The sequence below is a fragment of the Thermobia domestica genome, chromosome 13 (assembly GCF_964235325.1).
Source record: "Thermobia domestica chromosome 13, izTheDome1.hap1.1, whole genome shotgun sequence".
In the NCBI taxonomy this organism is placed as follows: domain Eukaryota; kingdom Metazoa; phylum Arthropoda; class Insecta; order Zygentoma; family Lepismatidae; genus Thermobia; species Thermobia domestica.
Genome location: NC_137466.1, coordinates 71,148,138 through 71,176,076, shown reverse-complemented (window position 1 = coordinate 71,176,076; position 27,939 = coordinate 71,148,138). Strand labels below are relative to the sequence as shown.

At 35.6% G+C, this 27,939-nt stretch overlaps 1 protein-coding gene across 1 annotated transcript in view; it reads left to right on the top strand.

Moving 5' to 3' along the window:
- LOC145668230 (uncharacterized) overlaps positions 1-24,282 on the top strand; it is a 135,764-nt gene extending 111,482 nt beyond the window's left edge. The window contains exons 12-13 of the mRNA XM_081735885.1: positions 4,070-4,282; positions 21,892-24,282. Of these exons, the coding sequence (XP_081592011.1) occupies positions 4,070-4,282; positions 21,892-23,848 (2,170 nt within the window). The 3' untranslated portion in view covers positions 23,849-24,282. The remainder of the gene's footprint in view (positions 1-4,069; positions 4,283-21,891) is intronic.
- Positions 24,283-27,939: the final 3,657 nt, after the last annotated feature.

Here is a 27,939-nt window from a genome sequence, read left to right as displayed (position 1 = left end):
TTTTGTAGATATCGTTATTGTGGAAAGTGGAGGTGGAGCCGGAACGCTTTTGAACTGCATTGTCCTCAGACCAAGCTTCGAAGAAAGAAATCGGATCAGGCTTCGTTGTTGTTGTTTTTTTCAGTGCGGTAAAGCAAAAAGAAATTAGTCACCACTATCAACGATTGTTTTATACAAACCTCAAACAATTACTATGAAGTTGCTGCCCTCGGCTCGTGTTTTATTTGTATATTACATCGAAGAGCAAATCCGATAGCAGCAATTCAATTATTGGAACACCAGTTACGTGTCGTTTGTCGTGGAAGACAGATGTGGTTATGTCAGTATGGATGGTAGGAGTGATTGTAAGATTAATGTAAACAAATAATATAAAAGTGGTGCTAAAAAGCGAGAACACAAACGAAGATGTGATTTACAAAAAGCTGCATCTGACCCAAAACAACGTAGGCTATTTGAATCTGTGAAGCCCCAAGAAACAAATGAGCGTGATGTGACTCATTCGAGTACTGCAGGACAGTTGCAAGTATGAGTGATTTTCAAGCAAAAGTCACATTCAAAGCCAAGTGTTTGGTTCAGAACTGGTGTAAATTTGAAAACATTCTTGTGGTTTTTGTTTTCAGCCAACTTTTTCACCTATGTACACCTACTTCGCAGTATTTGCAAAAATCTGGTTTGGATTATCTAACGGCTACAAAAATGATTTGTACGTTACAATCAGACTTAAAAACGGAACGTGTTTTGTTCTATTGAAACTAAAGCTATGGAGTTTGCAAAAGACTTGAAAAGACAATTGAAGGATGCAGGATACGATGTTGTAGTTGAAATTTCTCTCCTTGCAAAGTGAATACCAGTAGCAACTCTTTAAGCAGACGAGCTTTCCCATGATGAGGCAAGAATTTTAGATTCTCCATCAAAAGTGTTTCAGATAAACGTTTTCAATGTTATTTTCGATACTGCAATTGAGCAATTACATTCTCGGTTTATCTGCAATGATAGTCTCATGAAGGACATTGCATGGCTGGATCCTACCCGTTTCCATGAGATAAGTACTTTAGAAGAACTACCTGATTCAGCTCTCAATACTCTAGCACATTATTGCAAAGTGGAAAGAGAACAAATTCAAGAGGATCTGCTCCAATTTGCTCGTCATTATAAGGACTATAATCCACCAATATATAAAAAGCACGATATTTTAAGAAATGATCATGGCAGCGAGCAATATGCTCATAGTACTGAAAAAGAGGAAAATGAAGAAGAGGAAGATAATGAAACTGAGAATGAGGAGGAAGATGAATGGAAATGCAAACCTGCAAGACAGTGTAAAGTGTGTCTAGTTTGTGCACTGCACCTGCTTCACGAATTAAATTTTATGGTCCATTATATCCGTCGTTGTATAAAGCGTATAAGTATGTTCTAACTCTATCGTGTACCCAAGTATCATGTAAAAGAATTTTCTCGATTATGAAAGTGATCAAAAATCGGTTGCGTTCATCGCTTGGACAAGATTTGTTGGAAGACTTTATTCTTTTATACATAGAAAGATCATATACGTTTGATTACGACAAAGTGATTGACGATCTTGTATCTAGCTCCAAAGAATTAGGCAGATATTTGAAATTGTGAGTGTAACTGGGGCATAATGAAGATATTAATACTGGATACATTTCTGGCATTCCTATTAATATTATATTATATTATATTAGGTAACAGTATGCAATTCAGTAGAAAATTTCAACCAATTTGATATTAGAACTGATATATGAGGAAAGAAACTTACATTATTTCTGCCAGTGCTTTAATTATTTAATGTTTCAAAGTTGACTTGAGGTTGTTTTTACTTATTGCACATGTATATGTTTTGGGTTTTCTAAAACATGGCACTCATTTGTTTAAATAAATGGTTTAAATTCATTACATAAAAAACAATAGCACTATATAAATAACTGAAAGCACCAATTCCGGTATTGTGTGTGTTTACAATAAAAAATGACAATGCCAATTACACACTGTATGAGTTACTATTAAAATGTTCCTACTTCAGGATTTTTGTAATTAATGTTTTGCTTTTGTATGAATACATGGGATGCTATTTATGGGTTCGAAGAAGGACTTTTATATGTAATACATATGAAGAATGTCTAGTACATTTTTTTTTACATTTTTATACAGTGGGCCCTTATTTCAGTTAAGCAGGGTGGGCCCTATGGTTGCCAGTCCGCCCCTGGTACAACATTTCAATGTTCTTAAAAACTACTAATTTAAAAGTTACAAGGACGTATTAAGATAAATGGTTCATCCTGTATATCAATCCAATCCAAGTAGATTTTTTTACTTATCCTCTAAGTAGATCTTTTACTATTATGCATACAAACACATCCCCGTATATATATGCATCCTCATATATAGTAGGGATGGCCAAAGTTTCCGGAGTCCGAAGTTTCATTTAAATGTTAATGGCAGTTGTAGCTTATATTTTATTAATCACGGTGTATACTGTCATATTACTAGTGTTGTATTAGAGATGGACACAACACCATGTGAGACGAGAAGTGAGTAAATCCTCGTCTCCTTTCGTAGTTTCAAAAGTAGTGCTCGTCCCGTCTTGCATTTCAAAAAGTTATTTGAGTTCTCGTCTCGTGTCTCCAGCGAGAATTCTCGCATTAGACTTGCAAATTCAAAGTCGAGTTTTCTTCCCTTATTTATATTGTTTCAGTATTACATTTAAGTACAAAAATTCCTGTTTTTTTTAAAAAAAAGTTTTAGAGTTGTGTTATGTTAGTCAAGCTTTATAATATTTAATAAACCTTAAATAAAATTTTAAAAAGTGAAAGTTGATTTATTTTTTTATTAAGGGCTCCAGTGCAAGACCAATTTCAAGACTATGATCACCCGGGTCTTGGCCTTGGTCTTGCATTTGCTCTGACTACCTAAATTTATATAGGCCTACGTATACATGTAACGAACTCGATATAGGCTATACATATTTAAGTGTAATTATAATCTTTTCAAATGTTGGTCCTGTCTTGATAAAGTAGTAATTGAAACTCCAAGAGTTGAATTACTATTTTATCTGAACATCAATTAGCTTAATACTTCACATTTTATTTCCACATTCCATCACAAGACTTATGAAATATCATATTCCTCATTATACTATTCAGATAGTTACATATTTTAGTAAGTTAAACCATCACCAACTGTATCATCATGTATCAATAATAACAACGACATTTCGTTTATTTCCTTTCCCTCTATTTGTTTTTGGATCAAAACATCCAATACTAGGTATATTTCAATCAAAAATTTTCTTGTACTCCTTATATCTGGCTGGAGAACTACATATAGTGTAGCCAAACCCAAACTATCACTTAACTCAGTATGATGTGCTTATTCCGTAGAAAATACAAAAACTCGATTTAGGGGCCCCTGATCCAAAAACTAACAATATATTTCATTCAAATATTTTCTTGTACGCCTTGGAGAACTACATAGGTCTATAGTGTAGCCAAACCCAAGCTATTACTTAACTCAGTATGATGTGTTTATTCCGTAGAAAATACGAAAACTCAATTTATGGGCCATTGAAAAATTTTGTGACTCCTGATCCAAAAACTAATTATTATTGTTCAAGATCGCAATCTTTTAATGCATTTAATCTTCTTTCAATGAATATCATTCCTAAAATTCTTGGTCAAGATTACTATCTTTTGATCCATTTTTTGGGGGATTATTCCTAAAAATTCTTGTTTATTGCATATGGCATTACACATTAAGTAAAAATTCACCAATGAAACCCAATAATACAAATATCGCAACAAGTGTTAGCAAGAGTATATATTAGTGAATAGAAATACAGGAATACTCACTTGAAATACAGGAATACAGGTATTACAGAAATACAGGAATACATAGAAATTGCCACGAACCTTCAGTACATACAGGCATTGTAGCATAGGGCATAAGATTATGAAATCATGTCTTAGTTTAGGGATTAAAGTAAAACACTTTGTTTGTTGTAATTAGGACTCCTGCCTTTCTTAAAAAAATGGGATTGAATCTCGTATTACAGATTTCCGCTTCTACGGTACATCATTGGGGAAGGATCAAATAGATTTTGCCTTGTATGTGGAATGCCAGACGATGCCTCTGATTTCACATCCTGCCAGAATCCAGATTGTGTTGGACTCTACTGTTCTTCTTGCTTTCGAGATCTTAAGAATAAATGTACATTATGTCTGGAGCCTTTAGATTATGGAGATGTATCTGATGTCAGTGAAGAAGTGTAAGTACCTCTATAAGGCGTTTTCAATATTGTATATAACGTAAGATTAGATTGCATATGAGGAATTGAATTGATTTTTATCTTCATAAAGAACTAGAATATCGTCCCTCTCGAGACAAAGGTGCGTATCTAATTTTTTTTTCAACTTTTCCAGGAGACAAGTTTAAAGATTTTATCATAATTTATTCTATCGCGTTTTCTTAAAATTTAATTTGATCTCGTAAGTTATATACCTGAAACGAATGAAATCAAACTAAATTTTAAAAGAAAACATAGAATAAATAATAATAATAATAATAAAGGTTTAAACTTGTCTCCGAGAAGGGGGTCGCGGTGGCTCTGTGGTAGAGCGTTCACCTCTGATGCTTCAGATCAGTGATTTATTTGTGGATTTTGTAGAAGGGGGGAACATTTATGCTAAATTGTGTTCCGTGTAACAGAACAACTTTAAAGTGGAGTTGGGACAACGTTATTTTTAAACCTATCTCCTTTGAAATTATGGTACTGGTTTGATAGGAGACCCCCCCCCCAAAGTTAATCATTTTTTAAACTTTTTTAAAAACAATTTTATGATAAATACGGATAAATACGTTAGATAAGATTTGGTTAGGTAGGTTAGATTGAATGCATTAGTTACCTTAATATTTTTTGTCCTACTGCTGAGGACAAGTGTAGAGCATCCAGTAAAAGCCCTATAGTTGATTGCAATCTGCACACCTTGTCATAAGTGTCACACTCCTACGTAAAACGGTTTCGCTATGACAAGTAATTCTTTAGTCTGTTCTAATTTGGTCCTTAAAGACCAAATTCCCCGCCCGAACAATAAATACAACAAAAGGTAAGAGTTTACTTCGGGCAGAACAGTGATAGGTGCACATAGTATACTTGAGCCTTATTTTATTAAATAGAAGGGAAAGACGCTACTAAATGTCATTCCTCATTATCATAAGTAAGTTTTCGGACCATTTTGCTCCTTATACTTAAAATTAGATTCAGGGGTGTGTGCACCTATCAATATTCTGCTGAAAGTAAACTTTTGGCCAACAAAACATGCTGGCATTAAAATTAATCCAGAATTGAACAAAGACAGGGTTAAGCTAAAGCATGATTTACGGCGTGTTATCTAACATTGTCTTTAGAATTTACCAATACTTTCACATCGTACCTCACTTTAGCAATACGTAGAATAGTGTAGCAATACGAGGTTCTTTTACATCGGATACAGTCTTTTTCCCAGTTGGTTTCTTGGTAGTAGAATGATGTCTATTTCTTATCCAGCTTATGATGGCATACTTTTCTGCATTGAACGAGATAATATCTGGTCCATTAACGTTTATGAAAAGAATAAATTGGAGGATTTTTTTACAGATAAATGGTTTCTAGTATCAGTATGCTGGAAGTTTAAGCTGGAAAAGCCTCACTCACACTCTGCAGAAGAGACTGGAAGAACACTGATTCCCATGTTAAGATTTTGTAGATTTGGGCCAATATTAGATTTCATCTTATGCTTTCGAAATTCCTGCAGAATTTTGGCTGAATCAGAGGAAAATTTTAATTCTTTTATTTTTATTTTATTTTATTTTTGAAATTTGCATTACTTTTTTGTCGCCGTTTAACCTTCTTGCAGACAATTCTTCTCGCCAATTAGATTGTAGCAAAACCTCGGCTCCACTGAATGTTTCGAGCGTATGTTATCTGCTAGACCCTTGCAATCTTATTTTCTGGTACTTCACAAGATAATTGTCTAAGGGTTTTGCCAGTGAGACTCCACAAAACTGACCAGTTTCTTCAAACTGACGTAATTGTTCCATGGATATGTCCCCTTTTCTCTCAACGCTTCCAGAACATTTACAGTTTTTCAATTTTGCTTATTACCTGTACAAGGGATGCAGACCTTTCTTGTAGAAACAGGCTAAGAATATGTAGAGGTTAGAGCGCATCTCGAATCATGGACATTTCATAAACAAAATTCCACTTAGTGAGTTTCACGTACAAATCTGAAAATATTGTACGCTGCTGAAAGCTTCTCTGGAAATTTGTAGAAGCTTCTCGAAAGTGTTCCACTAGCGCAGGCTAGGACTTTCAGAATGCTTCTACTGAACGGTATGAAGAGCCTAACCACCGTACATCAAAAACTTTAGTAATATTATAGAAGCGAATACTTAGTTCTTCTGATATTAATTCGATTTATCTCCTGTTTTCGGGAACATTGAGTAAACAACGTGCAATCGCTCAACCAGGCTTTGAAAATGAACCATACCTGAAATCGTATTTACAACGTTGTGAACAGCCAGTTCCAGCTTATGACTCATGCAGTGAAACACGAATAAATTGGTGTCTAATTCTCACTGGAGTAAAGAAACATCACCATTTATTTCGCCTTGCATGTTATTTGCGCCATCAATACAAACTGCTATAAGTCTTTCCCGTAATATCATTTTGGGAAGATTCATACTTTCACATATTTTAACTATGGAATCACAAACCCCTCTGCCTAATGTTACCTATATCTCAAATAAACCTAAAAATATATTGCTACACCTGATTAACTACAGTACGGATATACACAATGAGAACAGATTTATGAGACACAGTGGAGGATTCTTCCATTATTAGCGCGAAGGGTTGATCGGAATTCGCAAGATATTGGGTCATTTTTCGTTCATTTCTGTAGCTACAAAGTCAATAATATTTGAACACGTAACATTAGAGTAGAGGACTTGTTCGAGGTTCATTCCATTTATTTCTTACTATTTAATAAGATGCACGGTAGACAGATGATTTTGGGCAATAACATAAGCAGTTCTAAATATCACAGTTGTCTTTTCAACACGAATTTCATTCAGAATTAACACGAAAGCCTCTTACTTTGTGTGCCGGAATTACTTGCCTTTAAATCATCAGGAGCTTTTCCTTTATTAAAATATAGTCAAATATCCATTTCCTTATGTTCTTTTTAAGGTGCTTGTCAACAAATTCCAAATACCAATTCAGAACTGCAGTGACTGCTCATTAATAACTGAAAATGTTTTTTAATAATAATAATAATAATAGTAATAATAATAATGGTAATAATAATAATAGTAGTAATAGTAGTAGTAGTAATAGTAGTAGTAGTAGTAGTAGTAGTGGTAGTAGTAGTAGTAGTAATAGTAATAGTAGTAGTAGTAGTAGTAGTAGTAGTAGTAGTAGTAGTAGTAGTAGTAGTAGTAGTAGTAGTAGTATTGTGCTACTCAGATGAAGTATGATAATCGTTGGTATCAGCTGCAAGATTTTTCTTCGGGAAACAACTCTATAAACAAGACCAGCATAGCTCGCGACAATAAATATACTTAAAGTAAAGAATTGTTACTAAAATATGGAGTTGAATTATTGTACTTTAAAACAGATTGTATAGCCTAAAAAGGGTGGAAAATATCTTCCCAGGCTGGGAAGATAGAATTAAACCTAGAGACAGGGAAACCAAAACTTAGAAGGGGGGAAATTCCCAGGCTTCCCTGGCTACAAATAAATCCCTGCTTCAGATCCCTGGTTCGATCCCAGCTCGCGCCCAGTGAATTTTATGGTGCTCAAACACCCTGTGCGTGGGTTTCTTCGGTGTTCTCCCACTTTCTTCTTTCCACCATTTCATTCATTTCTCATCATGACCGTTTCCTTTAGCCTAGCCGGCACAACCATGATTTATTTATTTGTCTCCTGGAAAAGTTAAGAAAATGAGATAGGCCCTTTTGTCTCGAGAGAGACGATATGAACTGGAACTATTCAAAAATGTATTATTTTCCATTACAGTTGAATAAGGCATTCATCTTTGTATACATTTTTGTTAGAGTATCATCCTTATCTTTGTGGCCTATAAAGCGAGAAATAATGGCTCCGGGAACAGATGCACTGACTACAAACAATACAGTTTAACTTGCGCTACTTGTAAATAGTCCTTTGCTGCATATAGTTTCACATGCTTTTTAAGGATTTTTTTTCTGATATGCAAAAATAATCGAAAATGATCGATATTAAAGTCCAGTCCATAGCTGTCGGGTTCGCTGAGGTGAATAGTGACATACCCGATACCGCTTAAGTTCAAATTAATTACCCTTTGACATAAAGTAGGAAGGAGTGCCATGGAAAAATAATCGAAAACAACAGTTATTAGTGTCCATCCTTAGTTTTCGGGATCGCTGAGATGAATAGTGATACTCGATACCCTTTAAGCTCAAATGTATCCCCATGAGTATGGAGGTGAAGGGGGAGACTTGGAAGGATGTGACATGTAAAAATAATCACAAAAGACTGACATTAGTATCCAATCCATGGTTTCCAGTGTTACTGAGATGAGTAGTGACATTCCGGATGCTATTTAAGCCCGAATTCATCCCCCATGTTTATCCTAAGGGGGAAAGAAATTAAAACACTTTCTGTAAACCTTTTTTCCTTTGCGAAGAACGGGCATTTCAGCTAATATTATTGTATCTAGAAACTCAGCTAGATCCACTTCAGTACATTAGGAGGAAAATTACCAATTTTTGCTTATCACTTGTTAAGAGAAATGGTCTCCAATTATATGCAATATCACACATATTGGTTTTGTAATTTGATGCACTTTGAACTTTATGGTAATCAAATGATTAAACATATAAAACAGCATGTCAGGATGACAAATACAAAATTCTAAAATCGCCTTGTCAAGATCTTAATTTTTTACATCCGGGTATTTTTTTTCTTCATCTGCTGATCATAAAAGTTCACGCCATAAGACAAATTCCATTACAAGGCAAAAATTATGAAAGTAACTATGAATATGCAAGTTTCCTTATGTACTCGTATACATGATTAACCACTCACTGTTGTTAAAACCCGCGAAGGGGTATGGCCGCCAAGATAGCTTTTAGTCGGTGATATCTTGTTACGATATCTACGTATTCTCATTTACTTCTTTTTATTTAAGACCTGATTTCGCTATCTCTTACATATAAATGCACCACATAAAATTTTTGTAAAAAAAAATTGAAATGTTTTAGTTTAACGCCCCATGTTATGCCCGTTAGGCTAAGGGAGACGATGATTAAAGTAAGTGAATGATAATGGAATAATTTGTGGAATGAGAAAGTGGGAGGAGACAGGAGTATCTCCGAAAAATTCCTGGAGCACCACAAACTTACTTGGCCGGGGATTGAACCAGGGACCCCACGCAACAAAGGTAAGCGCTCTACTACTTAGTCACCGTTCCCCGGCATTACATAGAATTACCGAATTACAAAGAAAATAATCTTCCCGTCAGGAAACGAACCAGCAATTATAATCTATCACTAGGGTGTACACGATCACTTTCTTTGACAACAACTTTGTAATATAAAGAAAAATATGGATACAAGAGTATTTCGAAATTACATAAGATACAGTGAGTTCGGTCAACGTTTCTGACGAAGCTTCTTTATAAAACTCTGTACCGGAATCATTTCCATACTAAATCTTTCTCCTTTAAGTCACTCTTAACTAGCTATCCCTTTCCTTCTTGGTTTCCCTCTATCTTTCTTCCCATCAACTTCCATTGTCATCACTCTTCTGACTACATAGTCGTTTATTCTTCTCATTATATGGTCGTACCACTGGAGTCTTCTTCTTTCTTTGATTTTCTTAGATATCTGTTTAGAATTGTTGTTCCTCTTACTCTTTCATTCTTTACTCTTCTTCTTATCTCACGCATCCAGAGTAGCAATCTCATTTCAGTAATCTTCATTAGCGTACGTACTTTTTCACGTGCTTTCATTATTGGCCATTTCTGCTCTGTAAATCATTGCTGACCTAAGCAGTGTTCTGTGAACTTATTCTTTACCATGATTCTGCGGTCACACACAACTTCTAATATTTTCTTCCAATTTAGCCATCTCTCTTGCATTCTGCAAGTTATTTTCAGTTCCAAATTAGCATTCTTGGCAATAGATGACCCTAAGTATTTACAGCTTTTCACTTAATTCATCACTTCAAAACTTCCATCAACTCTACTTTCCTTTCAACTTCTCCCTGTTTGTATTGCATAGTAGCATAGTACAATATAGTCAACAAACATCATAAACCATTAGGTTTTAACCCTCACATCTTGAGTTATAACATCAATGACAATGTTGAAGAGGACGGCCTTAAGGCTGAGGGCTGGTAGTATAATTCAACTCAGAAAAAGATTTGGCGTGTTAATTCCACACTACTTCTTACTTGGGACATAGCTTCTGTATACGTGTCTTGGATTATCCTTACGTCTGGTACTCCTTTCTTCCTCAGACATCTTCATACTTCCTGATGTAATGCTTTGTCATAGGCCTTTTCCAAATCAATACAGATCACAAACAATCCTTTTTGTTTCTTCCAGATACATTTCCATAGTTTGTCTTAGCAAACAATTGCGTTCGTTGTATTCTTTCCTGGCAAAACTTCAAACTATTCTTCTCTTATTGATGTTTCCTCTCGTAATCGCCCATCTACAATTTTCTTCCAAATCTTAATCGTAAGTGAAATTAGTTTGATTCCTCTGAAGTTTTCACAGTTCTGTACATTTCCCTTCTTAAAAATGGGTACAATAACACTATTCCTCCATTGAGTTGGCATTTTTTCGTGTCCATAAATTTTTTGCGTCAGATCCCATATGATAGCTTCTGACCCTAACTCTTCCATGTTTTCGGTGGTTCAGTGGTAGAGCGTTCACCTTTGGTGCATGACGTCCGTGGTTCGATTCCAACTCGCACCAAGTTAACTTTGTGGTGGACAAACACCGTGTTCGTAGGTTTTTCTCGGAGTTCCTCCTACTTTATTCATTCCACCATTTCATTTATCTATCATTATCACCGTCTCCTTTAGCTTAGCCGGCATAACTGTGAAACGTAAAATTGAAAGATTCCATTTCTTCCATGCTTCTAAAGGTATGCCGTCAGGATCTGTCGCTTTTCCCGTCTTTATATTCTTTAACGTTTCCTCTACTTCTTTCAGACTAATTTTTGATATTGCTCGAATAGTTGGAGTTCCATCGCTGGAAAGTTTCCACGGCTTTTCTTCATTAAAAGATTTTCAAAATAACTTTCTCTCTTTGATCCTGTCTTAATAGGTAAGTACCAATCCTTTGTAATCTTTCATTTGCCTAATATGAGTAATATCTTTTGTTACCTTGTATCTAGTTTCTCGCTAATAAGTAAAGAAAGCTTCTTCATTCCCGCTGATGTTTCAAGTTCGTCATACATTCCATCCCAGGCTTGTGCTTTTTCTATAGGCGATGCCCTCTTTAATGTCTTATTAGCCGCCTTGAAGTTACACTTTTCGTTTTCTGTCCCAGAAGCATTCCACTTTCTCTTTGCTTCTTTCTTCGCATTAGTAGCTTATATTGCACTTCCTTGTTCCACTACTACGTCTCTTTCTTTGCATGAAGTCTCTTTCCTGAAGTTCTGCCCTAAGTGTTCTCTGTGACCATCAGTATGGTCCTATTGTTTACGCTCCACCATTTTCGCACATCCTCTTCTTATAGGTTTACTCCTTTCATAAAACATTATTTGAACGATCTCCTTAATTTCTCTTCTTTCAGTCTCCACCATCTAATTTTTGCCTCTTCATTTCACGGCCTTCTATTGTATCTACTTGCGAATTTCCAGTCTATGTTCACCATTCTATGCCGCGGGCCACACTTTCATGTGTTATCTTGCAGTTTTTAATTTCTTTGAGACATTGTCTTCGGCCCAAAATGTAATCGATTTGACTTTCTTTGTCACTACTCGCAATCGGCTACTACTCGGCACCTTTTGACCTTCCTCTTATGAAAAAATGTACTGCAAATCGTCAATTCGAATGCCGCCGCAAAGTTTATCATTCTTTCTAATTCTTCGTTTCTTTCTCCCACGCCTCAGCCACCATGTGTTCCCACAGTTCCTTCCCTGCTTCTACCGACATGCCCATTCAAGTCACTACTCATAATTGTTCTTCCTTCTATCGGGATGCTGCGAAGTTCGTGGTCCAAATCCTTCCCAAACTTCGTTTTTATTGCTCCTTCCAGCCTACTTGCGGTATATATGCATATACTACATTGATTATTTCGTTTCTGCATATCTTCATAGTTATCACTCTGTCGTTCCTTCTATTCACACCTACCACATTATCTTTCAAATCACTAGAAAGGACAATCTCCACGCCGTTTCTTCCATATCATATCATCACTTATTATTATAGGTATTCTACCATTATTTGGCAGGTCACTTGCCGCAACTAAGAAGCTTCCATATTTCATGGATTTCAGCTAACCTTTTCGTCTTCACGTACGATTTTTCTGTTTTGATACCGTCCATCAATTATAGCCTTTTCAATCCCCTCCTTTTCTTTCCTGCCACCATACACGCTAGCACGTCCCTATGATACATTTTCTTCTAGGACCATGTTCAAACAAGTTTCTCTTCCTCTTCTCAGCAGTATCTAAAATTATTGTTTTCTCCCCCATTTCTAACACCCTCTCTTTCGTTTTCTGCTCGACCCAGCTAACTCTCTGCATTCTTGTCCATATCAACATTTCGAAAACTTCCAGTCGTTTTGCGTAATGTCCATGTTTCTGGCCCATACAGTACGATACTCCACACGAAGCATTTTATGAGTTTTTTCTCAATTCTTTATTCAAGGTCCTCAGAAGTAGACTTTTATTCCTCCTAAAGCATTATATTGCCATGCCTATCCTTGCTTTTAATTCATATTCGCACTTCATACCATCACTAATAATACTATCTATTTATCGAAAAACTAATCACTTGTTTGTTCTATTTTCTCCCTCCTATTTCTATATTTGACACTAGCTGATATATACCCATTCTTAGCATGGGGGCTGTATTTGGAAGTCAACGCCTGTGAGAGTATCACCATTCCTTTCAGAGACCGCGAAAACTATGGATTTCACACTAATATCGACCATTTTGGGATATTTTTACATGTCTCGGTATCCTTCCCCACGCTGACCCTGGCCGGCATACAATGGTAGCTGAATTTGCAAGTCATCGCTAATGGAAGTGTCATCATTGATCTCAGCGATCGCGAAAACTATGGATTTGACACTAATATCGGCCATTTTGGATTACTTTTACAAGTCTCGGTATCCCCCCACCTCGGTGACCCCCTGTCCACAGCCAAATAGGCTGAATTTGAAAGTTAATGCGATCGAAGTTTTACTATTGATATCAGCTACCGCAAAAACTTAATTCGACACTAATATCGGTCATTTTCTACTACTTTTACATGTTCCGGTAAACGCCTCCTAAGACCCCCTGGTTCGAATTTTGACAAAAATGCTTCGCCTTAGTCTGGGGCCTGGACCAAGGTATCGTGATCAAAATTTGGTAACTCACGGTAAACTTGTCTAGTCCCCAGGCCGGTCCTGGTAAACGCTCCCTCTGAGACCCCCTGATTCGAAATTAAAAAAAAACGCTTCGTCTTGATCTAGGGCCTGGACCAAGGTACCCGTTACCAAATTTTGGTAACTCTCGGTCCACTCGTCTGGTACCCAGGCCGCACACAGACAAACTAACTTTTTATTTTATTTTATTTATTCGATTAGGTAAGATAGATTAATCTCTTGTTCCAATCATCATGGCTTTTGTCCTTCCAACATTTATTTTCATGCCATAGTCTTCATAGACCTTCTCCAAGTTACTAACATTATTGATTTCCTTTTCGGATTCTTCTACAAGAACCATATCATCTTCAAATCATATGCACCTCATCATTTTATCTCCTACAGAAATGCCATCTTCATTATGTAGGATCTTTTTCACTATCTCTTCTAGATAGACATTAAATAATGTTGGCGGGAGACAGCATCCTGTCCAACTTCCCTTCTAATTGCACTCTCCTCTGTCATTTCCTCTCCTATTCTAACACTTACTTGCCGGTTTATAAATAAATTTCTTATGAGTCTTCAATATTTCCATTGCAACTGAACATTCTTTTGAACTCCCAACAACAATTCCCAAATTACGCCGTCAAAATCTGTTTCTAGATCAATAAATACAACATATGCCTCTTTCCCTTTTCTATAAACTTTTTACCTATCACCCTAGTAATCAGATTGCATCTCTTGTGCCCTTACCTCCCGAAGTGCCCTGAACCCGAAGAGTTGCTCCTCAACTTTTTCATCTGTTCTTCCATACAACCTTCTATTCAGAATTCGAGGTAAAATTTTTTGCTGCGCGATATGAGATTAATACTTCTATAATCCTCATATCTCTCTGGGTTTAATTTCTTAGCCATCGGTATCATGATCATCTTCAGGAGGTCTTTGGCCCCTCTTCTGTTTAATATATTTCATTGCAGAATTGGAACAAGTCTTTGTTGCCTTTATTTCCCATATTCTTAGTGAATTCGATTGGTATATTATCTACTCGGTTACCGTTTCATTTCTAATCTTGGTTATAGCTTTTTCAGACTCATCCTGAAGAACACTAAACTCTTTACCATCCTTGAGTACTTCATTTTCTACTTCAACGTGTAGGCCACACGGTCTATCCCTACTCTCATATGAGTCCTCAACATATTCTTTTCATCTTCCTAAGCTTCTCTTCTCTCGCCGACTACCTTCCCATTCTTATTTTCCACTGCCATCATAATACTAATTTGTTTCCTCCGAAGTTTCATAGATTTCACCTCCTTGTATATTTCCTCACTCTTTCTAATTCTTTTATGTCCTTGCATTTTATTTTGTAAAACTCTTCTTTTGCACTGTCTGTTTCTCTTCGTAACTCGTTGTTTAATTTCCTGTACATCTTTCTACTCTCTTCTGTATCAACCTCTTTGCACGCCTTCCTTTCCCTCATTTTCTGCAACATCTGTTCTGTAATCCATTGTTTTTTAGCCGTTTTTGTTTGCGGTAACCTACTACTTCTGTAGCATACTGTGTGCATTCTGTATGCAGCATGATTAATATGCTCTCACTGTCTGTTACTACCTGCATCTATCCTTTCCTCGTTTGAATATTTTTCTTGGATTTTTTTAAAGAAATAGGTTTATTGTTTACTCGTTTGTCAACTTCTCATCTTGTTGTCTACTTTTCTTCTGTCTATGTTTTTCAGGTGACTAGCCACTTCGCAAGGTTATGATCAGAGAAAGTGTCGACCCCGGGAAGGGTCCTCGGATTCTTCAAGCTATTCCAATACCTGTCATGAATCATAATACAATCTATCTGATATCTTCGGCCATATATTGAGAATTTCCACATATATCTTCTTCTCTTTTGCTAATTCAACCAAGTGTTTTCCAAGTCTCTCTCTTCTTTAAATTGTTTGCCTAAACAATATTTGCCTACGACACTATTTCCCTGTTTTCTTGTCACAATTGTATTCAAATCTACCATTACAATTACGCATGTTCCCCTCTTCTCCTAGCTTATAATTTCTTCTACAAGTATTTTCTCATAATTTTTTTCTACTTCTTCAGTTGTATGCGGTCATCAGTGCGTGTGTTTGTATCACCATTAGGTCCTTCTCTTTTCCATTAGGTCTTAAAATCATAACTTTATCAACAAATTCTACTATCACTATCTTCTGTTTTGAGTGCTAAGAATTATTTCTATACCATTACGACCATCCTTTCCATTACCCAAGCAAAACATTTTATATCCTTCGCTGTTCAACGCCCCATTACCTTCTCATCTAACTTCACTAACTCCTACCAAAATATAGATTATTTTGTTTCATTTCCTCTTTGAGATTTTCTAATTTCCCTCCCTGCAGTATGATAGGTACGTTCCATGTCCCTATCCTAAACCTTTTGCTCTTGCGTGCCTTTCTTGCTCTATCTATCTTCCCCACATTATTACTTTCTCGTCCAATAGTCCTTCTCAAAACATCCCCTTCCCGGAGATCTGAATGAATACATATATAGGGCGAGTCAAATTGAGTTTTACCAGCATACTTTCCGGCATGAAACCGGTAGGTTTGGAACCGTTTCCAAAATTGTTACTGCAGAAAACACATATGAAAGAAAGAAAGAAAAATATATTTTACAATGAACTAGTGTTTGAATCTTGTAATGTCTACTACGTTATTTAGTGTGAAGTACAAAATGTTTTACACTGAAAAGAAAACATTTCCTTTTAGCAATTAAACTTCTATTAGAAACCTTATGAACCTTTTCAGCAGTATGGTTTTGAAGTAAAGCTTAACCTTATTTGAGTATCCCCTCGTAACATAGTCGCTAACGCTCTCGTCTATTGTGCAAACGGTCACAGGTTCGATTCCCTATAGAGACACTAGGTCGAAAAACTGTAGAAGTTTTATCAGGCTAGTCATCCTGTGTGAGGATTTTTTAAAAATTTTCCTTATTCACACCAGGCAAATTCCCAGATGATGCCTAACATAATAGTCTAGGACACTTCCTTCCTTCCTCTCCAATTCCCGTAGTAGTGTGATCGCCGATGAACGTCATCCCCGGGCTAACATGGCCATAGACACCGAAAACCCAGAAGTTTAATCCTTAACCTGTTTTGATCTTTTTTTATTTTCCATTATCAAGTTACGTAAACATCAATAGTTATTTAAATATGAGTACTACTTTATTTCCCAACAATGACCACAACAGTACTCGAAGTTCACAAGTGGATTAATCCGGCCGTATATGCAGCCGGTCTTCATTGTCAAGGCTGTATCCTACAGGAGGCATGCAGGCTCAATCCCGCCTTTACCGAAATTGTCAAGTTTATAGAGTAGATATTGAAATGACATTTTAAATCACTATTAATTCCCTTTAATAAGTGTTCTTGGTTTATTAGAAAAACGTGCTTACTAGACCCCTCAATTATTACTAACAAAAATTAGAGTAGGAGCCATGCCACAAATCTTGAAAATTTTAAATTTTGCCATTTCTAGTCTTCTATTGCCATCTGTTATCTATCATGTGAACTACAACCATGTGGCATAGCTCTCGCGTTTCCTGCAGCATATATTCGGAGTTCATGAATACGTCCTCATCAGCATTTTGAGTGAGAGGAAGAGCTTTTCCACTTACTTCCACATTCAATGTGTTTTATTCACGTTTGAAATTTAAAACATACAAGGTCTGCTACATCTATAAGGAACTTTCAATTTTCCTTTTGAATATTTCTAACTTTTCATTATGATACAATTTGTACTTTTAGAGAACATAGAAAATATATTTCAACAATTTACGCACTTATTTTTATTTTATAGTTTTATTAATTATCACTTATTATTTGATGAGGAATGTAGCTATTTATGTAACATAAAATATACTGTCCAAAATTGGAAACTTTCGAAGTGAAAGCCACAAGGAACGGTCCTAGGGCCAATTACATTTTTAATATTTTAAATATATGAAAATGGTTGATTCTTCGTCTAGTAGCAATTGCGAGAGTTTGGTGAGAGGAGAGTGATTAGAAAAGGAAGATTTCGTCCAAAGCTTTCCCGGGGGAAGAGTTTCTAGCATCGCTGCTACTTCCCTCTTTGCACAGCCATACTTATTCTTTGTATAAGATAGGATGAAGCTCGGGTGTCTCCTGTGTTAATAGTTATGCGGTGTCCAACTTCATTAATGAAGTTTAGACCTTCCTGACCCCAGGACCCACAAGTTTCAATGGCTATGGTGACGAAGTGGTATTTGTCCAAGAGATTGTTATATTTTTGTCTCTTTTCATATTCTCTGCGAGTTTCAACCGTCTCAGCTTTTGTGGAAGATGAAGGAAGATTAGAGGGGGCTAGGGTATCGGTACAAGTGAAATCCCATATTAAAGCCTTCCCTCGTTTCCAAGGCACCAAAGACATTCCGTCAGGTCTCTTGCCATCAGAGCGACTACACCCCATTGGCTCTCTCACGGAAGGCGTTCCAGAGGTGATGAGGGCTCTCATAATGAGATCGTTAATAGTGGAGTGTCGATAGTATCTGCCAGCACTGTTAACACATTAGGCCATGTATACCTTTCTTATCCACTAAACTTCCGCAAGCAGGGCACTGGTGTTGTTCACAGACATCTGCTCCCAAACGTAACGCACAAGCGATTCGAAAACTTTCGTCGGGAAGATGCAGCCCTAGGGATGAAGATGGGATAGCTTGTAACCAGGCACCTGCTTCAGGGCAAGAAGTAGCAAGAAGACGTGCCTTATCTTCAGGATTGGTGGAGGACTGAAGAATAGAAGATAATCTGGTCTATAAGAGGAGTGTCTCATGAAGTTTGAAAACTTCTCTTATCAAAATCAGGTAGATCGAGTCCGCCGCACGATATCCACTGGGAGATACAATCATTTATCTCAGCTTCTGAATTCTGATGAATATCCTGGCGAAGAAGAGAAGTGATCAAAGGCATAGAGCTATACATGGATGAAACGAAAGATGGAGTAGCCAAGTCAAGGGCTCGACGAATTCCTAGACCTCCGTGATCCACAGGGAGAGATGCTTGTAGCCATGAGTTATCTGTGAGAGAGCAATTGAGAAGAGATTCTAGGCCAAGTCGGATGGATTCATCATATTGTTCCAAAAGATGTGTGGTATGCCAGTAGCAGAGGTACCAACATAAGAATGTTACATATTGGTTTATCAGTTATCAGATGAAGGAACATTGATACAAAGTCTAATTGTTGCTATTATATTCTTCTTCTTTTATTCGTATTAAAGCCAATTTTTAATTTTGTTCTCACAGTGCAATATTGTGACATTCTTGTATTATGTATTATTTACTTCTGGTGACCGTGCTGTAAAATATTTCAAAGAAACATGGGTCCTTGTGTATGAAATGTCGAAAGTGGTTGTAAAAACGCATTCGAATCGAGAAGAATGGAAGAGAGATGATATAAAGAGAAAAATAAACAATCGAAATATGTGAGTGATAAAACCGGTGAAAAAATAATAGCTAAGCAACAACGACCTGGATGTAACTGCAAAAATAAATCAGACGCATCTAACCTCAACTGGTGTAGCTATTCAATGTTAAAAGAAGAGTGTAAAAGGACATTACGTTGCGAGTTTTACAAGCTGCAGGAATACAACATTCAAAATGCATATTTTAATGATCTTTCTGAATATAAGGAGTGCATCGGGGCACTGGTAAAAAAATGCAATGATGTAGGAGTGAGCAGAAGAAAAAAATATTCGCTTATCATACGCCAACAGTTACTGGTGCAAAGGTTAGAGTATATTTAAATGATTTTTGTGACACATATTTGCAGTTTCCAGGAAAAAGGTGGCAATAGCTAGAGGAGACAGAAAAAGTGCAAAATATTGATGAAGATGTGCCCAGTGATGAACATACTGATCAATGCAACACATCTTGGCATGACGCATGTAAATAGACGCAGAAAACATGGCAATGTTAAGCACAAAATGCTGAAGCCTAATTGGATACTGTTCGTGAACATACTAAAAATTTCCGAAGTACAGAAGTCATTATTCACGAAAAGACAATACATATAACGTGTATATTGTAAGTGTGAAATCCATGGCTGAAATGCGTAATCTCTATGAGAAACAGTGTCAAGATGCAATGTTTCCTGTTAAATATGAAATGTATGCTAAAGTTGTCAATAGAGAGTTTAATATAGGCTTTAAGTTACCACATAAGTCATATGTAAAAATTGTGATGAATTTGCTGCTTCTCGTATAGATAATATTCCACTGCATGTCAGGCTACGTCAATTTAAAGCTAAAAAAAAACATACATCCTGTTGAGAGAATTCATGAAGACTTGTTTCAGCGATGATTGTGACTATTATGTAATCACCCACAATTCACAACAGGCACTGACAACATCGAAGATTCCAACAGAGACATTGTTCTACCTAATACAACCTTGGTTTCCACATATGAAACTCCCATACAGGTATTATGTGTATGTGGCCAGAGAAGATATTGCCTCAAGGGGTTCGTCTGAAATTGCATCATGAAAGTTCTGCTGGTCCCTCAAATCTTCAATTTAAGAGAAAGTTGATATTGTTCTCCGACTCTTGCACTGGACAAACCAAAAACAATACAGTGTTTAATGTGTATTATTCTCTCATTATTATTGAAGAGTCTACGACTCCATTCAACATTATTTTCTTGTTCCTAGACATACCTATTTGCCCAGTGATCGAGATCTTTGGTACAATAGAAAGAAAACCAACCCTCGGAAACAGATCATATTTACATACCTGATCAGTGGTATGAAGTTGTGAAAAAGCCTAGAATCAAAGACCTGTTTAACGTCATTTAAATAAAAACAGAAGTTTTCAGGGATCTTCAATAGTTGAACAGTAAAATGAAGCGCTTGGTGGCAAAGTGGCGTAAGTCAGTTTTGAGACATTTTGAGATATTGAGACTTTAATTAGAATCGATTTTTTAAAAAATGGACAAAATCAGATCTTTGTGCTGCCATATTTTGGCCTATTCTTAACTCTGAAATACGCAACTTTGCCATCTAACAAGTTATGGTTTCAAGTTCACGGAAATGACAATCTCATTTTTGAAAAAAAAAAAAGAAAAAAGAAAAGAAAAAAAGAGTTACGCCACTTTGCTATCCAACGCCTCAAATAGTAAAGAATAGTGTTGCAATATTCTAGCTTTAATATCACGAAAACAACTGTTGTGAAATTTGAGCAACACAATCAGGTATTCTCTTCTTCAAATACATGTATTCTCACATGAAACAGTGGCACAGATTGGAAGTTTTCAAGAAGATCCCAGGTCGTTGCTTCAATATCAGAAGAGATTTCGTGGTTGATTATCCTTTTGCAACTACATTTCTTGAAGAAATATCATTAATCTGTCCACATGAACGACCTATATCAACCCTGAAGTTAAGAGATCGCATGGCAATAATGCCATACTTCTCTAGTTTTTCATGGTGTTTACCAAAAACTAACATAGACAGAAGCAACGGACAGTGAAGATACTCTAGAAGACATAGGAAGTTATCTTTCTGTAGTTCATATGTAACCCTGTGAACATTAGTTACACTCACGCAAAAGTATTTAAGCCATGTTAAAACTCTTTGATGTGTTATATTGATTTTTCCACATGGGTATACTACAAACATTATACTACACATTTCATAATAAATGCTATTTACATTGAAATTCATATTTTCCATTTTGCATAATTTACCTATCAATAACTTAAAAAGTAAAAAGTTGATTCTTTATTGTACAAATTATGACGCAACACAATGCTTTAGAAAACTCTATTTATTTCCATTTCCTTTTAAAGTGGTATAGTTCCCTCAATTTAGGGTAGATGTGAAGGAGGTTATCGTCAGACATGCATCAATGTTAGAAATAATTACTGTTTTACTTAAAATTTGATAGAATCTAAGATATTTAGTTTTTATACAGAATATGTAATTCAACATAGAAAAGCACAAAGTTTTAAATTGAAATATTGATGTGTAACATTTTAAACTTATTTTTTTAAATTTAAATATTGATGTGTAAAACTTTGTACTTTGCTCGGAGATTTTATTTTTTTTTTCTTTGTCGAATTACTAAACAAGGCTAACTAGAACCAGAGAATTAAGTATGTAACTATAAGTATAATTTATTGAAACTAAAAAAATATAGAATGCAACATTTTTGCTTTAAAATACTTAGTTGTAACTCTAATAACTTCTTTCCATTCAATTACAGAGATTCATCTGATGTCGATATTAGAAAAATGAGTTATAATTTAGACATTAGAAAAAGACGTTCCATGAAGCAACTAAGGGAAAAGAAACGAAAGACTGTGCAATTGAATACATCTGCAAAGGATGCCGAACATGGACTAGAAATACCAACTTCTGAAGAGGAAAATGAAACTGAAAGTTCTGAATTATCTTATGGATATCAGGACGATCCAAATGAAGTATCATATACTCCGAATCCAGCGGAAACAGGATTCCGTGATGTAGAAAAGCAAAGGATTGGAGAGGATAGTACAACTGCAATTTTCAGTCCTAACCATATTCCGACACAGACTAATATCAACGATCATCGGCAAAGAACAAGAAGACCAAATCAAAACAACAGTAGGAGAAGAGGCCCGGTTTTTGACCGTTTGTATAATGATTACTTCCGTCGACGGAGAGGTCGATCGACGTTACTTCATGATCCTACTCCATCCATGTTGAGAGGTACAGAGGAAACAAATCGTATAGTTGAATGGATGGCACAACCGGACGTCAGACCTGATATTACTTATGGACAGCCACTATATTCACAGAAACATTTAACCATTGATCAACCGTCACAGGTGGGACCTTATGGTGACATAGTAAATGACAGGAATCCAAATTTAGCTCGATTTTCTAATCAGGATATAATGGAAGAAAATGAGCTCGAAGAATTACAAACATTCAACAATGAAACAAAACCCAGTAGATTCAAAAGCATATTTAAATTTCTGTCTTTACCTCGTCCCGTAAATAAGAACGGCAACAGAGAAGAAGAATGCCCTTTACTACACTATGATCAACCTGAATTAGATTCTGGTAATTCTCTTGTTGATAATAATAGCATACAAACTTTCCGAGACATGGTTCAAAGTGAAACCACCACATCAGAGGATGAAAGCATAAATAACATAGTTCTTACTGGAGAGGCGCAGTGTATTGCCGCTAGAAGAGAAAGTGAATATAATTTCTTTGTTGAATGCGAAACAAAATACAATTCTTATGCAAAGTATGAACAGTCTGAGCATGATAGAAGTATGCAAGTTGAAATGTCATTTAATGTCGACGAATATGTTCATGCAGCTACATCTATGGATTCTTACGTACATAAAATGATTGATGAAGAAACCAGCATAGGACATCATTTAGTGAAAGGTGGGTCTCGAAGGAGCGACAACCTTCAGTCGGATTTGGAATCTGATCAAGAACCTAACGGAAACGAATCAATAAACTCGAAATATAATATTTTATGTTCTCCTCGGCCACAACTAGAAACCACTATAAATAATTCTATTGAAGAGGGCACCTTATCATCAAAATCTTGTTCTAGTTTATATTCTTCCCCAGCAAGACCTAAACTGTCTAAGAAAACTGGAAGTCAACTTTCACATTCAGGAAATCGTAGTAAGTTTAAGAAGACCGAAGTATTAAATGAACACTCTTCTGATGAACATGGAATTAAATCTTACAGAGTACGAAAACGTGTACCTTGCAGGAGAAAAACGATTGAGAACAGAGCTGAGGATTGGTCCACAACGTGTTCTGGACAGTACAGAAAAATGCAAAACGATAGGTATAAATCAGAGGCAAGTACAAGTGAGGTTCCGTCACAAATTGCGCAAGATGGTGCATTTAAAGCGTACGAAAAACAGGAAAAATACTTAACACATGAAGAAAATACGTTGTTTACCGATAGTGTTTCAATAAGGAAACCAAAACTGAAAGAATCATTTGTGAAGAAAAGCTGTAAATCAAGTGATTCATCAATTGAACTATTGGAAGAAACAGATACAGAGGAAAAAAGAAGTTCAGCGTACAAACAAATGAAAAATGAAGGAACTGGAGATCAGCGACATTCAATAGAAAATTTATTGTCTGAAGATAGTAGTGATGCCGACGATGAGTATGAAATCGACGAAACTAGACAAAAATAACTCAGAAACATAATCAGCTCTATGTTGATTCCACCACCAAAACATTGAAGTTGGCAAAGACGTAATAAGCAGTAGTGTACATAGTAGATCATATATCATGAACCTTGACAAATCAATTAAGGTTATTTGCATTTTACATCAACATTAGTCACAAAGGTGGACTATAGTGATATAAGAGAACAACCAATGGACATTTAGTATATGTATATACAAACGGTTTATTCCGTAAATTTGGCAACATAATAAGCAAAATAAGAATGATTCTGATTAAATCATTTTTGTGGGTCGTGATAGATTAGTTTTGTAATTATAATATCAAAAATTATTAGTCATTAGTATTTTTGAGACTGCTTATAGTTAGTACAAAAAAACATAGAAAATCAATGATATAGAAAACCAGCATGTTCTTTTTTTTAAATCCAACATTATAGGACCATTACATATGAAATCAACAAATCAAGGTGGCTCATGTGTTTTAGAATTTTTTTCAAATTTTGTACAAATGTTGTGGTATCCAAACATAGCACACCTGTCAAATTTTACAGCTCTACCTCAAAGGGAACTGCTGTAGGAGTCATTCGAAATTTGGGGGTTTTGTACAAAAAGCACCTAAGTCCGCCTTCGACTTAAAGTACTGAAACCGCTAGATCTCTGGAGATATTGAAGCTATTTGAAAATGGTTTTCACTGAAATATTCTTAGAATTTGTATCATTTAAAACACTATACTCATAAACTTCTCAAGTGGGATTAAGCAAATGAATTTTGCCATCAAAGAGAAAAAAAAAGAAGAAAAAATAATGTCAAAATTTGGAAATTATTTCTGAAAAAGGCCCACCTAACACCAATCTCAAATTTTTGAAATAAGTAGCTCTGGTGTTCCTCTTCAACATATAAAAAAATTAGGAAGTTTATTTTTGTTAAGTTCAAGAAAAACAAATTATGACAATGTAAGTTGAGGGCGTACTTAAGTACTTTTTACACAAAACCCCCAAATTTCCAATGACTGTTTCCAATTTTCCGAGTTGAAAATGTTTATAATTGTCAAGACTGAGGTAATTGGATAAATGAATTATGTCAGAAATCTGAAATTCAAGTACCTTGCTGAAAGGACTCAGATTCTGTAATTAGTTCCAAAATCATGGACGACTGTGAAAACTGTTGAAACATTTCAAACAACCGAGTATCACGTTCGTAAAGCTCAGAAGATCAGTAAGGAGCATGGTATTTTAGCCAAACCAGGTTCTTAAAAAGGAAATAAACACCTGCAAACACTTTTAATTTAGTCACAGTGATAAAGTGCTCTGAAATGCTGGATTCAGTGTTAGTGTCAGTAAGCATATAAATTTCACCATCAAAGTGAAAACAGAAGAAAAAATAATGTCAATTTTTTTTAAAATTATTTCTGAAAAAGGCCCACCTAACATCAACCTCAAATTTTCAAAATAAGTAGCTCTGGTATTCTTGTTTATCATATTAAAAAACTAGGAGGGTGTTTTTTGATATGTTGAAGGAAAAAAAATCAAGTCATATTATTTAATTTTCTAGTAATACAACTTGCATGGTTAAGTATGTTCCTTTACAATAGTTGATGGCTCTTATGAAAAAATAATAAAAATCCAAATAGAAACCCTTCATTAAATGTAATTTATAAAGTAATTTTAAAACAATATGTGCCTATTACGCAGCCTATATAGTGCTGTTTGATTTAACAAAAGAAGAAAAACTTAAGAATAGGGAACTATCGTTATATAATACAGAAATACAGTAGGGCGTAGAAAATCCGAACTAATTGAGACCACAGATAGTTCGGATTTTCAAATTCTTTGGATTTTCGAAAATGACCAGGAAAATGCCATTTAGGCTTAAATATACTGTACGGCATACTCTTTTATCGATACAGTGGTTCTACAGTATATACAGTAATTACAATACCGTACGTAAGACTATCTACATTTAATGTTTCTGAAGAACCTGCTCGTACATTAAATTACACTGTTCTTGTAACTCACACTTAAAACTTATCTTTTATAGACCTAAGGGAAAATAAAAATATGTATGACACGAGCTTTTGTAAAAACATTGACTTCACACAAAGAAAACTCAATTAGTGTACTGTCACTAGCTTCTCGGGACCGCGTTCGGATTTTTGACGTCCGGATTATCGGCGCCCTACTGTAACATTTACATGTTTGGTTGATTGTAAGCAATTTGAAGCATTGAGCCTAAGATCTCTTATCAACAATTTCAGAGAAGGTCTTCTCAGTAGCTTGAATTTCTTCCTCAGAAATGCTGTAATTTCTGCCAGTACCAGTTGAAATGCTGGGTACTCCAATATTAATGATGCAATTTTCGTATGGAATCCAGCATATGTCAGGTGTTTTTGGCTAGAAAAACATTTTCTTGGGTCCATAGAGATGAAGGAAATTCACATTAGTCACGATGTTCTTGTGAATTCTTAATTATTTTTCCAACCCACAAATTTCTCTTCAGAAATGCACGCAATAAATTGCTCACATGAAAAGATTAATGTCTTTCGATTCTGCTCAAGTATTTAGAGTGAATGAGATACACGACGGGAAGATACATTACTGACTTCAAGTTTCAACAGGGTGATGTGTTCATAATTATGAATTTCATTCTCCCTTGCAACTTTAGGCTTTTACAATCTCTTTTGAAGTATTGGACGAAGGTTTCCAACATATTCCAGCATAAAAAAGCATTTGGTTATAGTTGGTTCTAGTTTGACATTGGTTGTAGTTTGACAAAATTCGAAGAAATCGGCAACAATAACAATTCGGTCATCCAGTGAACTCTGTAAATTAGACATCTCGCTAGACATTTGAGCGTCTCAACTATGTCATCGCAAACACTTTAGCCGTGACTTGTGGCAAAATAGTTCCACTCACAAGTGAGTTCAAAATCACTCATGCAGGCACAAGTTGACAAAGTTTTTTTTACAGTCTTTAAATCGGGCTTCAGACCCATCTCCGAAGTAGATAACGTGTTTATTCTGAGGAAAAACATAGTTAACATACTTCAAAATAATAACTTGGAAAGCATAAAATGTAACTGTGTCGTGCTTTAACATATCACTGACACAACATAATGAAACATTTGAAAATTGAAGTTACAGGATCTCTTAGGATTTTACATTTAAAAAGATTAGAATGTTGCACAGTTAGGTAGAATGTTGCTCCAGAGCCACTCTTGAACTTCATCTTAAATAACACAGGAGTAGTTTTCAGCAAAAATCAACTATAATTAAGCATGATTTGTCATCCAAAGTCTCTATTGTGTGTATTTGAAGTAGTAGCTCTGGGATTTGGCTATGAAGTGATGCTACACTAATTTGTCATTTTTTCCCTACAAAAATCTTAATGTAGTCGTCTGTTTCTTTAATAATTGTCTCCATTTGGGTTCCGTCCGTTTGAACCCATTGTTTGTACTTATATCTTCTGAGTGAGTCAGTTCTTTTAATGCACGAACGTGATACTCGGTTGTTTGAAATGGTTCAATTTATTGTTTTCTTAGTCGTCCATGATTTTGGAACTAATGACAGAATGTGAGTCCTTTCAGCAATGGTACTGGAAGTTTCAGATTTCTGGCACAATTCATTTATTCAATTACTTCAGTCTTGACAATTATAAACACTTTCAACACGGAAAATTGGAAACAGTCATTGGAAATTTGGGGGTTTTGTGTAAAAAGTGCTTAAGTTCGCCCTCAACTTACATTGTCATAATTTGTTTTTCTTGAATTTACCAGAAAACACCCTCCTAATTTTTTTTATATGTTAAACAGGAACACCAGAGCTACTTATTTCAAAAATTTGAGGTTGGTGTTAGGTGGGCCTTTTTCAGAAATAATTTCCAAATTTTGACATTATTTTTTCTTCTTTTTGTCTCTTTGATGGCAATCCTCCCACTTTCTTCATTCCACCATTTCACTCATCTCTTATTATCACCGTCTCCTTTAGCCTAACCGGCATAGGCGTGGGACGTTAAACTTAAAGATTTCATTTCATTTCATTTTCTTTGATGGCAAAATTCATTTGCTTAATCCCACTTGAGAAGTTTATGAGTATAGTGTT